The sequence below is a fragment of the Lolium rigidum genome, chromosome 7, assembly GCF_022539505.1.
Source record: "Lolium rigidum isolate FL_2022 chromosome 7, APGP_CSIRO_Lrig_0.1, whole genome shotgun sequence".
Lineage (NCBI taxonomy): Eukaryota > Viridiplantae > Streptophyta > Magnoliopsida > Poales > Poaceae > Lolium > Lolium rigidum.
This window is the reverse complement of record NC_061514.1, coordinates 276223695-276239526: the sequence shown is the minus strand read 5'-3', so window position 1 is coordinate 276239526 and position 15832 is coordinate 276223695. Positions and strand designations below refer to the sequence as shown.

Sequence of the window (15832 nt, the reverse complement as noted above, 5' to 3'; positions counted from 1 at the left end):
GTTAGACTTAAATGTGTTTTGAATTTGCTTCTTGATGCTCTCTTTTGCTTCAACTTTTATTTCTTGCGAGTGCATCATTAAAACTGCTGAGCCCATCTTAATGGCTATAAAGAAAGCACTTCTTGGGAGATAACCCATGTCTTTATTTTACTACAGCACTTTTGTTTTATATTTGAGTCTTGGAAGTTGTTTTATATTCGAGGTTCAAATCCAGCTAAGTAGGTAGCTAGTAGTACTGGCCGCACGGCGGCACTAGCTAGCAAGAAGAGGTCGATCCCGAACACGGCCGTCTCCGGCGTCGGCGCGCTCACGACCATGAGGAAGGAGTAGCCGCGCGCCATCCTGAACTGCCCTGTGCCGCTGCCGACGGCGCGCTCCACCGTTGCGCCGTGAAGTCGAAGTGGTAGGTACTGGCCCTGCACCGCCAGCGTGCTCCCGTGGCGCTCCCCGGCCGTGAACACGAGCGTGACGGTGGACAGGTAGGTCGGCCAGATCCATGCTGACGAAGAAGCCCTGCAGCCGGCCGACGAGCTCGGACGAGCGGCGTGCGCGGGCCGGCGTGCAGCTCGTCGTTCAGCACGCCGAGCTCCCCGAACGTGGCGTTGCCACCCAGCAGGGAGCGGAGCAGCGGGGACGCCGCCGTGGAGTTGGCGCCGTCGAATTTCTCGTGAATGAAACGCACATACGTACGTACTAGGAGCTAGCGTGCACTCATCACTGTGCCTGGTAAGGTCCCTATACCGATTTGTGTATTGAGCGTGTGTGCTAAAAAAAAACCATTAGTACTTGTATAATATTTATGTGTAGGACTATGTGGTATGAAAACAATGCATTTTATTAATGTATTTTTCTAGTTGGTAAATAGAATGTCATGCCAACCTCTCTTGCAGGCAACCTTAGTTTGATTTAGGGGATCTCGCGTTTTTATGTTGTTTCCAGCGTTGGCAGACATCATATCTTTATTGAATTTTAACAATTCCAATTAATTTGATTAATGACGGCTCAATTTGGAGGATGCTGGTGGGGGGAGCAAAGCCCCAACCGCGGCAGTGTTGCCGGCGCTCCCCTAAACGACATTACCAACGCGTTGTTGCGGTGCAATATAGAGATCACTAGTGAAGATGATCTAACAAATGTACCTATTAGAAACTAGCGTGCACTGATCACTATGGCCGCTTGGCCAGATCCATGTTTTTGTTTGTATGAAGATTCGTTATTTAGGCATCTACAATGCGACTAGAGCGGGCGTAAGGGGTAATAATCCTGGCGGTTTTGGCCAAATCCCTTCCAATTCTAGGAATATATCTTGTGTCGACTCTTATTCACGCGTCGGACGCTCCACCTTTTTTGCCGCATGCAACATCAACGGCAGGCACTATTCTAGCGCTAAAAAAATGTGTTTAAGCGCCTCAATTAGCGCTGCACATTGTAGGTACATACTCTTGCCTGCAGCTTGCTAGGCTTCGTCCCATCTGCCAGCAACACAGAGTGAGTACAAAACTTTACTATATCGGTGAGTGTTTACAAAAGCCGTGGGTATATTATGAAGCGAATCTAGCTGACGCTTATAAGAGGTATATATAGATGGTGGTATCGATCCTCGCTCTGCTCGTTAGAAGTTAGCTTTCTTATGAATTTGGATCACAATATAATAAACACCACATTGAGACAAATTTCTTCTTGTAGCATGAACTTCAACAATCTTCTAAACAAACAAAGAAAACACTTGCTTGCATCAATAGCCACTTGGGATAAACGGTTAACCAAGCTCGAGCAAACCTCAAACTTGACACCAAGAACTGACTTTGTCATCATATGAGCAGGATTATCATGAGTACTTATCTTACATAACTTCAGTTTACCTTGAGCAACAACGTCGAACATAATGGTACTTGATATCAATGTTTTTTGTCCTCCCATGGTACATTCAGCCCAAGCCTCAGACAATGGGTCTCGCTCCGCTCGTTAGAAGTTACCCTTTCTACAAATTAAAATCACAATATAACAAGAAGCATATGCTGGCTCGGTCGCATATTCTTAGATTCCTGAAGCGCTTAGTCAGAGAAATGCGTTTTTCCGTGTATGACCATTGAGGATTCTGCATTTTTCTTTCAGAAAAATTTCGCACCAGACAAAGATTCATTAATTTCACGAAAATAAGGAAATTTTGTAGAAACTTTTCAAAAGTTTTAATTAGATTGGAGTCTAGAATTCAAATTATTTTCATCAAATAAATTTAAGTGGCAAGCAATCAGTCTCAGAACCTAGAAACAACCCACCTAGTCCCTCTACCGCTGCAATTCAACCCATTTGACGCAAGATGGACGCCCTCTTTATCTACTAGTGGTTGGGGCGCCCCATGGGGCGCCTCTTCACTGGTCCTGTGCGATCCAATTGTGGCCAAATGCTGCACACGCCATGTCGATGTTGCCTAAATTTTCCGCTCATGCTGTTATGTGCTCGGTGTGCCACTTCGCCGCCGTAGAGTTCCGATAGGCAGATCTGGGTTTGGTGCTCCTGCTGTCTAAACCGATGTGCCACTTTGCCGCCAAAGGGTTCCGGTAGGCAGATCTAGGTTTGGTTCTGCCAGCCACATGGGGGCTCTCATCGTGATATTTACCTCTCTCCCATTTTCTCTACGTTCAACTACGTCTTGCTCGTGGACGGCACATGACCGGCATTGACCTTTGCATCCAATCTGAACATCGTGATGGCTTATGTACTGTACTTGTCAGTCAAATTGGTTGTAATTCAATCTCTTGTGACAAACATACATGCCATGGTAATAGGCAAAGTGTTCATAGGTCACGGTTCCAAAAGATATTCACTGATATTGAGTCAATTTCTATAGAATAGATTAGCTAAACATAAGAGTTATTTTACACGTTTCGCAAAAAAGGAGTTGTTTTACATGCCACTTCTGGTAATAGTAATGCTACTGTGAGGCTATTAGGCTCCATAGCAATGGTGTCTTCTGCTTTGCCTTCATCTATGGAATCAACTACAAAGACACATGGATAGGTGCACCTTCCAGAGACAGTTCTTAAGTGCTGAAAAGTAGAGCCCCACAGATCTTGTGATTTAGTACACTCTGCGACAATATTCAGTCTAGCTAGCATGAGACTGAGCATAAATCTGTAGGAAATTTTTACCACTATGGGAGCCTTTTTGTCTGGAAGATGACAAGGTAGCAGTATCAATAAAGCAGCAATTTTATGTAGATGGAAAATATATAGCATTCTGCAGTTTTAAATATCAATATATGAATAGGAAAGGTGAATCTCTTTCACTGAAAAGTCGATTTTCCATCCCTAACAATTCAATACTCCCCACGGATGGGAACAAACTATCCATGTTAATATTTCCAGAGTAAGAATTCACGATTTTGCATTATTTGCATATAGGTTAGAAACATATAAAGTGGGAAATTGTAGCACATATATAATTATATGGACCTTTTACCATCCATGAATGAGTTATTGAACAAGCACACAATTCAGAGTAGGACAAGCAGCATACCTTGCTCTTATAATCCTGACACTGATAGACCAATTTCAAAGAACACTAAAATTATGCACTCTTGGTTTGTCACTGCACATCAATATGGAAAGAAATTTTACTGCAACCTTGATTAACCTTCAAATCAAACACATCTGAAGAAAATGTGTTATAAAAATCACTTGTGTCCCTTTCTGAGGCAAATGGTTGATAGATCATGAGAAACTAACACAAAAGTGATGTATCTTAGCTTCCAAACATCATATGTGTAAACAAATAGTACTGGCTCAATATGTCCAAATTCATTTGCGTAAATAAATGATGTAATGGAGGCAAACAAATTAATAAACAACAAAACCAAAAGAAAAACAAATAGATCAGCTCCCAGCTTGCCTAATTATCATATCAGTTATCAATTAACCACTAATCAATTAAAACATGGACATGCAATGACTAAATGAGTCATCATGATTAAATGAAGCAAGTGAGAGAGCAGTACGATTCATTTTTCAAGCAAGAGGATCTCTCGGTTTTGAAGCAAGTGAGCTAGCACTTTGGTTCATTCCTAAAGTAACACCTGGTCAAATGCTCTCTGAGATAATTAACGATAGTGCTTGATTTAGTTTTTGAACTGTTCAAGTGCAACAATCTAAGCAAGACGAAATGAATATAACCACCCGTCTCCTCGATCGAGATCTCATATCCGGATCTTGCTCTTGTAGCATCATCAACCCTACAACACAATGTGGAAAACTTAGTGTCGTAAATCCGCAAAAAATAAGATATCACAGACAATGCATAAAATTGGGCTATTGAACAAAGGAAACTATATAACAATGGAGCCAAAAAGTTATAGATATTTCACATCAGCGAATATCAAACAATTTCTCCATGGGTCTTCCAGCCAACCGGCACAGTAAAAGAAGATCAAGAATGTCCATGTGATTTGCTGCAACTATGACCTGCATGCCACTAACACGAAGTTGATGGTCATTTAATTGTAGGATTAGCATCTTCCACATCAGTAATTTATATGATGATTTGATCAGATAAGAAAAGAGATAGAAGATGCCATATATAATTCTGAACAAAATGTTGGATTCACCAAAAAGTTCAGAGAATCCAACAAGTCCAAACAAATACTCTGTGGTAGTGCATATGTAACTTACTAAAAAAATTCTTTCTGTCGGCACCTGTGTGACCGAAATCTTCATAATGAGTCCAGAATGTTTTTCTCGTCAAGTTTAGGCCTACAAGATACTGACATTTTTAGCCCAAGTACTGATACTATGAAATACAGCCATGATCAACGAAACTGGTTCTGGAACACATATAAGATTTCAAGTTCAGATTTCATTCTTTAGACTGTAAAGCACAACAAACCTCTCTTTGGAAGAAACAAATTCATCTAATGATAAGAACTGAAAGAAAACTCCTTGTCACGTACCGGGCTTGTTGGATTAGCATCGAATCTCCCTCTTGCAAGCCTAAATAACAACTTTTCATAGAATTGTGTTTCTTGACATTGCCATTCACCAGCACCCCGTTTGGAGCTCCACAAGCAGATGCATTCCTAGCAAGTAGAAAGAAGTGACCAATCTTCTGAGGCGTGAGGTGTGTAACACAACAAAGAGATAGTACATAACTTTAAGTTATCGTAACTGGAATTGTATGGCATAAAATAAGATATTGTCATGTGCAAAAAATCGTATGGAGCAGTGCAAGTAACCGTGTTTAACCTGGATGCAGACCACTCCCTTCCCATACTCCATCTGAATTCGGTATGGCTTGCTGCTCAATGCCCAAGCAGCAAAAACTCCTCCATTGTTTGCTGCTACTGCAGAAGAAGTGGTTCACCGGGGGAGAAAGGGAGAAGAAAAGAAAAAGTAAGACATAGAGATTAGGGGGAAGAGAGACACGGCTAGCCGGCTACCTGTAGAGCACCCGATGCATCTTCGTCAAGCATGATTCCATTGTCTTGATCTCTTTGGACGAGGTTGGTTGCAGCATATCTTGATGCAGAAGATGTCAGACGATGGGCTACCTTGGCAAGTGTCAATCTGGGCTGCGAGATTACTGATACGGGGAACACACTGGCGCAGCAAGGCGACCAACGTAGACCCCCGATCGAGAGGCGTGGGCATGGGGCGCGGTCTCTCCTGGCCACTGAGTCGACTTACAAATCTCGTCGCCGTCACCGCCTCGTCATGGCCAGTGTGCTAATTCTTCGCCTCGCCCATCGGCGGCCCTTGTCACAGAGGAGGGTGGTGGTGATGGGATAACGCCATGATGGTGGAGGAGGCCAAGGAGAGGAGGTTTGCGGCTGCGGTGGCGGTGGCGGCACAGGTCCGGGAGCCGGCCCGACCCGACGAGAGGAAGAAGATCTAGATGGGAGTGGAAGTGGGTGGCGTGTCTTGGGAGGCCATGTGCATTGGGAGAGAGGAGATCGGCTCGGGCCTCGGGGCTCGATGCGCTTTCTTCCCAACGAAGGAATCCCGGGTGAGATATCGTACCAAACAACAAACAACCCCTCACAATTACAAGAGCTATGGTCCATGGACAGTGTATGGAGGGTAGAGCACCTGCTGTTCTTCTTAACTCCAACCAACCGTAGCATGCCACACGAGAAAGCAACCAGGGCAACCAGGGAAAGATTCGGCCAACAGAGGAGCGCAAAGTGGCTATCGTGGACAGCCCTGGCATAGGGCAAACCTATACGCACTTGCTTGTTCTCAATTGACATATGGTGTCTCGAGTTTATTCAAATTTGACCAAAAAATTTGAGTGACATAATAATTTTCCTGTCTCTTAACGAGAATTGTTTATTTCGTGAAATTCGTTTGAATTTCCGATAACTTTTTCGTTGTGACCATGTATTATGTACTCCACTGATCAGTAGCTAGCACGCCAATAATTCTCAGTCAACCAAGAATTAAGTTTATTCTTGGTTCCGATGATACCATCACATTTCATCTTTTTTTCAAAATGTGGAGTTTGGCCTACGAATCTGCATCAAACTGATGCAGTCTTCATTTATTGCAAAATTTTAGTTAGAACGTTTTACAAAGCACAGATCACTCAATGTCGCAACAAGAATCCATTATGTTTGAGCTTGATAAAAATTATGTGTTTATGGATCATGAAAAACATGCTTTATGTGATAGTTATATTGTTAAGTTTATTCATGAAGCTACTGAAAATTATTATGAGAGAGAAAAATATGGTTGTAGAAATTTGCATGGTACTAAAACACCTCTCTATATGCTAAAACTTTTGAAGTTACTCTTGTTTTATCTTTCTATGCTTGTCACTTTGTTCTTCATGAATTTATTTGTGTACAAGATTCCTATGCATAGGAAGTGGGTTAGACTTAAATGTGTTTTGAATTTGCTTCTTGATGCTCTCTTTTGCTTCAACTCTTATTTCTTGCGAGTGCATCATTAAAACTGCTGAGCCCATCTTAATGGCTATAAAGAAAGCACTTCTTGGGAGATAACCCATGTCTTTATTTTACTACAGCACTTTTGTTTTATATTTGAGTCTTGGAAGTTGTTACTACTGTAGCAACCTCTCCTTATCTTTATTTTATTGCAATATTGTGCCAAGTGAAGTCTCTAATAGAAGGTTGATGCTAGATTTGGATTTCTGCACAGAAACAGATTTCTTGCTGTCACGAATTTGGGTAGGATTCTCTATAGGTAACTCAGAAAAATCTGCCACTTTACGTGAGTGATCCTCAGATATGTACGCAACTTTCATTAGTTTTGAGTTTTCTGATTTGAGCAACGGAAGTACCTCTTAAAAATCCGTCTTTACTGGCTGTTCTGTTTTGACAGATTCTGTCTCTGTTTTTTGCATTGTCTCTTGTGGACTTTAAGCAAGGTTTTCTAGATATGGAGAGCTGTAGCTAATGTTTTATTGAATTCTTGCAATATGTCACTACAGGACTAAGGTGGATTAAAGTTTTTTTGAGTACTAACCCCTCTAATGAAGTTTATGAGAAGTTTGGTGTGAAGGAATTTTTCAAGGGTCAAGAGAGGAGGATGATATATGATCAAGAAGAGTGAAAAATCTAAGCTTGGGGATGCCCCCGTGGTTCATCCCTGCATATTTCAAGAAGACTCAAGCGTCTAAGCTTGGAGATGCCCAAGGCATCCCCTTCTTCATCAACTTATCAGGTTTCTTCTATTGAAACTATATTTTTATTCGGTCACATCTTATGTGCTTTACTTGGAACGTCTGTGTGTTTTTATTTTTGTTTTTGTTTGAATAAATTCGGATCCTAGCAATCCTTGTTTGGGAGAGAGACACGCTCCGCTTTTTCATATGAACACTTGTGTTCTTCGCTCTTACTTTTAATGTTCAATGACAAAAGTTGGAAGCTATTGCACTTATTGTTATTTGGTTGGAAACAGAAAATGCTTCATATTGTCTTGGATAATTTGATACTTGGCAATTGTTTTGAGCTCTCAAGTAGATCATGATTAAGCTCTTGCATCATGTAATTTGAACCTATTAGTGGAGAACTACCGTAGAGCTTGTTGAAATTGGTTTGCATGATTGGTCTCTCTAAGGTCTAGATATTTTCTGGTAAAAGTGTTTGAGCAACAAGGAAGACAATGTAGAGTCTTATAATGCTTGCAATATGTTCTTATGTAAGTTTTGTTGTACCGGTTCATACTTGTGTTTGTTTCAAACAACCTAGCTAGCCAAAGCCTTGTACTGAGAGGAAATACTTCTCGTGCATCCAAAACCTTGAGCCAAAACTTATGCCATTTGTGTCCACCATACCTACCTACTATGTCGTATTTTCTGTCATTCCAAGTAAATACTTCATGTGCTACCTTTAAACAATTCAAAACTTTATTATCTCTTATTTGTGTCAATGTTTTATAGCTCATGAGGAAGTATGTGGTGTTTTATCTTTCAATCTTGTTGGGCAGCTTTCACCAATGGACTAGTGGCTTCATCCGCTTATCCAATAATTTTGCAAAAAGAGCCGGCAATGGGGTTCCCAGCCCCAATTAATTAACTTTCATTAATAATTCTCTTCACATGTTTTGCCCTGATTCATCAGTAAGCAACTTAATTTTGCAAATAGACACTCCTTCATGGTATGTGAATGTTGGAAGGCACCCGAGGACTCGGTTAGCCATGGCTTGCGTAAGCAAAAGGTTGGGAGGAGTGTCAACCATAAATAAAAACTAAAGTACATGTGTCAACAAAAGAGAAGAGAGATGATCTACCTTGCTGGTAGAGATAACGTCCTTCATGGGAGCCGCTCTTTGAAGGTCTGTTTGATGAGGGGGTTAGAGTGCCCACTACCATTCGTTGACAACAACAAACACCTCTCAAAACTTTACTTTTATACTCTCTATATGATTTCAAAACTTAAAAAGCTCTAGCACATGATTTAATCCCTGCTTCCCTCTGCGAAGGGCCTTTCTTTACTTTATGTTGAGTCAGTTTACCTACTTCCTTCCATCTTAGAAGCAAACACTTGTGTCAACTGTGCATTGATTCTTACATACTTGCTTATTGCACTTATTATTCTACTTTGTGTTGACAATTATCCATGAGATATGCATGTTGAAAGTTGAAAGCAACTCGCTGAAACTTAAATCTTCCTCTCGTGTTGCTTCAATGCCTTTACTTTGAATTTATTGCTTTATGAGTTAACTCTTATGCAAGACTTTTGATGCTTGTCTTGAAAGTACTATTCATTAAAAGTTTTGCTATATGTTATCTATTTGTTAGCAAATATAGATCGTTGCCTTGAGTCACTTCATTCATCTCATATGCTTTGCAATAGTATGATCAAAGTTATGTAAGTAGCATGTCACTACAGAACTTATCCTTTTTATCGTTTACCTACTCGAGGGCGAGCAGGAACTAAGCTTGGGGATGCTTGATACGTCTCCAACGTACCTATAATTTCTGATGTTCCATGCTTGTTCTATGACAATACCTACATGTTTTTCTCGCACTTTATAATGTTTTTATGCATTTTCCGGAACTAACCTATTAGCAAGATGCCGAAGTGTCAGTTCCTGTTTTCTGTTGTTTTTGGTTCCAGAAAGGTTGTTCGGGCAATATTCTCGGAATTCGACGAAACGAAGACCAAACATCATAATTCACCGAGACGGACCAGGACACCGAAGGGGAGTCAGAGGGGAGGCATGGGCCCCCCAGACCATAGGCCGGCTCGGCCTGTAAGGGGGGCGCGCCGCCCTATGGGGTGGGACCCCCAGGCGCCCTCCTGCGCCGCCTCTTCGCCTATATAACCCCTTTCGACCTAAAAACGCGATACCAATTGACGAAACTCCAGAAAGACTCTAGGGGCGCCGCCGCCATCGCGAAACTCCGTTTCGGGGGACAGAATCTCTGTTCCGGCACGCCGCCGGGACAGGGAAGTGCCCCCGGAAGCCATCTCCATCAACGCCATCGCCTTCATCATGCTCCGTGAGTAGTTCCCCCATGGACTACGGGTTCTAGCTGTAGCTAGTTGGTACTCTCTCCCCCATGTACTTCAATACAATGATCTCATGAGCTGCCTTACATGATTGAGATTCATCTGATGTAATCGGTGTTGTGTTTGTTGGGATCCGATGGATTGTTACTATAAAGTTTATGAAGTTATTGTTGCTACAATCTTGTTGTGTTTAATGCTTGTCACTAGGGCCCGAGTGGCATGATCTTAGATTTAAGCTCTATACTTATTGCTTAGATTGTATCTACAAGTTGTTTGCACATGTCTATGTCCGGAACCCGAGGCCCCGAAGTGACAACAACTGGGATAACTGGAGGGGAAGGCTTAGGTATGAGGATCACATGTTTTCACGGAGTGTTAATGCTTTGCGCCGGTGCTCTATTAAAAGGAGTACCTTAATTTCCAGTAGATTCCCTAGAGGTCCGGCTGCCACCGGCTGGTAGGACAAAAGATGTTATGCAAGTTTCTCATTGCGAGCACGTATAACTATATATGGAAAACATGCCTACATGATTAATAATCTTGATGTTCTCGTCTTAATGCTATTTCAATCCTATCAATTGTACAACTGTAATTTGTTCACCCAACACTTGTTATTGGAGAGTTACCACTAGTGTAGATAGCTGGGAACCCCGGTCCATCTTTCATCATCATATACTCGTTCCTACATGTCATTGGAAGTAGTATCAACTATTTTCTGATGCCATTGCCTCTGTGTTACTGTTACTATTGCTCTCATATCACTGCTGCTTTCACATCACCCCTGTTACTAGTGCTTTTCCAGGTGCAGCTGAATTGACAACTCAGTTGTTAATGCTTATAAGTATTCTTTACCTCCCCTTGTGTCGAATCAATAAATTTGGGTTTTACTTCCCTCGAAGACTGTTGCGATCCCCTATACTTGTGGGTTATCAAACGTCCCCATGGTGTCTTGGATCAGGATTTGCCCCATCACATTGACAAAGTCAAGGAAACGACGGATACTCCACCTTAGGACCAACATACTCGCTCATGAGCATCCACCTCGCCCTGGCCGCCAGTTGCAGATCACGACAAACGCCAGCGACATACCGAGAAACTAATATTGCAAGATCCGAAGAATGATGAGAGGACCAAGCCATCTACTTCATTCTGCCGCCGATTAGAGCACCCCGAGATGGGGAGGGAATAAGCAGAGGCACCATATTTTGGCGTGACGCCCCAAAACATGGGTCAACCCTAACTACTCGTCAAAGTTGAAGCACCAAGGTCCCTTTCCTCTACCTCCGCCGGAACACTAGAAGTAGGAGGCAGGACCCGTGGCCTTGCCTGCGGAGGGAGGGGAAAAGCGGTCGCTGCCCTAGTCACCTATCTGGAGAAGGTACATTGTTGCTAGCCGACAGGGGGCAGGAGAAGCAATTTGCAGCTGTGTGCCAGTCCGTTTCAAGACCATTGCCTCCTGGCCATCCGCATGGGCTGAAAAACAACAACAAAAAATGCTCCCTCCATTCAAATAAATGAAGTCTATATATTTGGAAATAAGTTTAGTAAAGTTCTACTAAACTTTTATATAACTATCAACAACTATAACATTATCGCTTTTGCTAGCTCTTGATTAACGAGAACCAAATTAGCCGCTCGATCGATCTCTATTGTGACAAACTGAGAGAGGCAGAGCTCCTCGTTGATGTGGACAAGAGCGATCTGGAGCCACCAAGGCACCGACAACAAGGCCGGCCACGGCGGAGGCGGTGGAGGCGAGCAAAGAACATAGCTTGGGGGTGGGGGTGCCGGAGAAGACGCAGACAAGGGTGGAGGGATTTAGAGGGATGACCTAGGTGGCGGCAGCGGGCAGGAAGATTTTGGTCACGCCGGTGGGGGATGTGGCTTGTGGGGGTCGCTAGAGGGAAATGAGAAATCGAAGGAAAATTGACTAAGCAATATCTTGTTTCTCAGTCGACTAAGCCTTAGGTGGGTCCTAATATTATTTATATATTATATTAAAATATTGTTCATGATGTATCTAACGATATTAATTTTGTATTTGCATGTTAATAACTTTTTTTGAGCGAATTACATGTTATTAACTTTGAATAAACTTAGTTGAATTTTATGTTGTTTGATATTTCAAGAATATATACATCTTATTCATTGGAAGAAAGTGTTATTCATCTGGAGACTATAATTAACTTCAGTTCAGCTAAGTTTATTGACAACTTATCTGGACATGGCAACGGTGCTACTCTCAAATTATGTGTGGCAAACTGGTGTTGTTGCTAAAAGAAAGTCAAGCAATAAAACGCTCAAGTACTACGAGTGAAAACAGAAGGTATAATAACAGTAGTGCACTGCCTAACGTACTTACATCCTGGCAATAATCAGGATAACTAATAACATGCGTGGATCACTGGATCAGTAGTTGAAGCGAACCCATCCAAGGAGAAACTCGCGGAGAGAAGGAAGAAGCAAACACGAACCTGGTAACCTGATTGTCAGAGCCGGAAGCCCATAATACACTACGTTTAACAAAGCTCCATTGTATGAATGGGAGCACAACCATAGAAACCATAGATTAGATAGCGTACAGTATCCTGGCAATATTTACATGCGGGTTACATACTTGCTATGAACCCATCCAATAAAATATGTACATTTTCTTGATATTTTTTTCAGGGGATTTCCTAGCATCTTTTACAGATATATGTACATGGTGAATGCTAATGCTAACATGACTAGAACTAGCAAACCATTTTGGAGAATAAATCATCTAGAGCTTTGTACAAGGGTTGGGCAGCTCTGGGCTTCTCCACCCTCCCAAACAGAATATCGGTTGTGGTCAAGTAAGCGTCCCCGTAGAAGCGCAGATTGGTGTCTGATCTGGTCGTCACCACATTTCCTTCCAGTGAGATCCCAACAAAGGCACCTGTTTCACGTTTTGAAATAGAGAGGCTATAAATTAGAAGGCTACTGAGATAGCTGTAATGAAAGGTGTAAGCTAACAAACAAACATAGGAGATGGATTATACTTGTAAAGACATATTATGGCTAATGAGATGACTGGATCTGTAAAAACGATTTCTTTCCCCTCCAAAAAATGACTATAAAGTATCTTCCAAATTATTTTACATGCAGCAATAAACACCAAATGTGACAGATAATTTTACAGAGCAAGCTCAGTCCCATGTTTAAAGTCTTCCATTTGGCAATTTCTTACTCCATCTGTCCAGAATTACTTTGTCGCAGATTTGACTTTTAGTGTATAAATACATGCGAATCTAGACAAATCTGTGACATCTAATTCAGGACGGAGGGAGTACTTGTTAACAGTGTCAAAATTGAACGGATGTAGTATATCTAAAATGACAATGAGGGGAAGCAACTTTTCTTATTAGTACCTTTGCTGCAGCTGTAAGTGTAGCATATACCAGAACCTTTTTCACTTGCTCGAACATCTGCTTCAAGGGCTCTGCCGATTGGTCCTGCTGCCGCACTCAATCCTGCCCCAAGAGAAAGATGCAGGCGGCTACTGAATGCCTTGACAGCTTTAAGATCATGAAGCACGATTATAAAATCTGTCAATTCTCCTCCAATCTGAAAAAAACAAAAAGAAATGTCTTTACCATTGCGAAATCAACAAACCAAAGGATAAACTGTAGTTCAGCATCCAGATAGGAGTGATTGAACATAAACTTGTTTTTGGCATCATGCAATCTCATAAGAAAAAATGCCATGATGCTTAAATGACTTTCATGGAAACTAATTCAGTGAAGAACAGAAGAATTAAATTCCTTTTTTGCGGTGAAAATAACAAGAATTTAAATTAGCAGCAGATAGATGTAGATGTTGTATGTGCATTCAATTCAAAGAAAGATTTATATTGGACAAATACCTGAACTCCCCATCCCAATCCAACAGATAAAATCGCAGACGGGGCAGACCATGATCCATCTGATCTGCGAGCAACTACAAGTCCAGTGCCCATTTTGTACGTAAGAACTGCACCTGCCTTGGCAACTGTGAGCACAGCAAGCCCCTTTGCTCCCTTGAGGATAGATGATGGGATGGACTTCTCAGGATTTAGTCTAGACACCTACACATTCCAAAACAGAAACACTTCTCAGATCTAGATGACAAGCATTACATCTGCTTGAGCCTTTGAGGGGCAAAACATAAAACATACCTGGCAATATTTCCTGAGCGTATTCGTTGCCTTGTACAGCTCATACTCCATCGATAATCCAACAGGCAAGTTCAACCAGCTCCTCGTACTTGTCCAATCCATGACATCATGTTTCGCAGGCTGCATGGCGTTACTGTTGTAGTTGATCAACAAGCCCTGGAGAGGATCAAGCCTATCATAGCAAGCATCGCACACCCTCTGAGGATCACGCTGCCTGAACTTCATGGGCATCAAACACCTCCCCTTGGAGCACTCCTTGCAGAATATACCTCCGCAGAAGCGGCAGTGGTGCCTCCCCCGAGTCAGTGCCGTGAAAGGATTGCTGCACTGCAGGCACACACTGGTAGAGCTATCCGGCAACCACTCCGGGGGATCCGCCAGCAACACCTCCTTGTACGCGCTGAACTGCATAGCGTTTTCCTCAAGCAGCGGCGGCGCGCTCGGAACGCAGACAGACGGGTGCAGACCACCGTCCTTGCCCGACGCTAGAAACGACACACCCGTGCCGAAATTCTGCTGCTGCGACACGCCGTCCTCACCCTTACTTGCGCCTGAAACAATCGCCGCGATACCGCCCAGAACGGTCTTCAGATTGATGGTTGGGCTAGCCCGTGCTGTGGCGAAGGGGTCTTCCCTGGAACCGTATTCTGACGGGAAGTCTGGTTCCAGCGACGGCTCGTAGAGGTAGTCGTGCGCCAGGTAGTTGTTCTCTGGAGCTTGGTCGGACATGGGAGCTCCCTGGCTGTAGTTGGGTTGGAATTGGGGGAGGGATGAGTACGGTCTCGCTTCGTTTGGAGTCTCCATGGAATCATTCAGATTGTGCAGTCATGTAGCAATCGGTAATGACGCGGAATGACCTAACAAACAGAGATGGAAACAGAGATTAGTATGGTATAACATTCATAATGTTGCTCTAGTTCATTAAACCATGGTCATTCTTTCGCCCAGCTCATTGATTGTACCACTCCCTCCGATTCATATTAATTGTCGCTGATATGGATGTATCTAGACACATTTTAGTTGTAGATACATCCATATTAGCGACAAGTAATACTAATCCAAGGGTGTATAAAACTCTAGGTGCAGTTGGGAACTACTATACCCAGTTCATTAATTATACTACAAAACTCTACTAGGTGTAATTGACAACTACTACTACACAGCTAAGAAAAGCACGCCTTCGATTAATTGTTCTACTTGTGTGTTTTCTTTAGCACTAATAAGTATTGCAACAGAACAACGAACCACGGCCAACACACCCCGAAGTGATTCCCAAAACAACGATGGCTTGCAGCACGTCTACCTAGCTTCTACGGGTAAGCAATTGGGGAGAAATCTACGAAACCCTAAACTAGCAGATTACAGATGGATCGATCAACCGAGAAACCAACCCTGCTTAACCAGTAGAACAGCTATCTATGACGTCCAAGCACCACAATCAATCCAACAAAAACAGCGTGATGGGATCAAGCGGCTCGGCAAAGGGGGCAGATAGTGAATCGCCCTCATCCATCAACCCTAACGAATCAGCACGGAATAAAATCCGGGAGAGCAGGCGGTACCAACCTATGGGCGTGCCGGATCGGAGGGGGGCGATGGTCGCGGGAGGAAGCGTCGGGCGTGGGGATTGGGCGGGTTTCTTCCGTTCGCCGGCAAGATGGGGGTAAAGTGGGAAGGAGAAGACG

At 42.8% G+C, this 15832-nt stretch overlaps 1 protein-coding gene and 1 pseudogene across 1 annotated transcript; both read right to left on the bottom strand.

Annotated features, from left to right (window-relative positions):
* Window positions 1-191: 191 nt before the first annotated feature.
* On the bottom strand, window positions 192-5270 carry LOC124672800 (annotated as a pseudogene).
* Window positions 5271-12526: 7256 nt separating this feature from the next.
* LOC124676738 lies at window positions 12527-15000 on the bottom strand. Its single transcript, XM_047212771.1, has 4 exons — window positions 14148-15000; window positions 13857-14057; window positions 13363-13558; window positions 12527-12890 (listed from the first exon to the last, which is right to left on the bottom strand). Exons 1-4 carry the CDS (start codon window positions 14949-14951, stop codon window positions 12706-12708), a joined length of 1386 nt encoding a protein of 461 aa, XP_047068727.1. The 5' UTR covers window positions 14952-15000; the 3' UTR covers window positions 12527-12705.
* Between the last annotated feature and the right edge of the window lie 832 nt (window positions 15001-15832).

Coding starts and splice junctions, on each gene's coding strand:
- LOC124676738 (XM_047212771.1), bottom strand. CDS start 14,951: ATGGAGACTCCAAACGAAGCGAGACCGTACTCATCCCTCCCCCAATTC. Junction 13,559..13,856: donor GATTGGGATGGGGAGTTCAG/GTATTTGTCCAA, acceptor TGTTTTTTTCAG/ATTGGAGGAGAATTGACAGA. Junction 12,891..13,362: donor CACTTACAGCTGCAGCAAAG/GTACTAATAAGA, acceptor AACGTGAAACAG/GTGCCTTTGTTGGGATCTCA.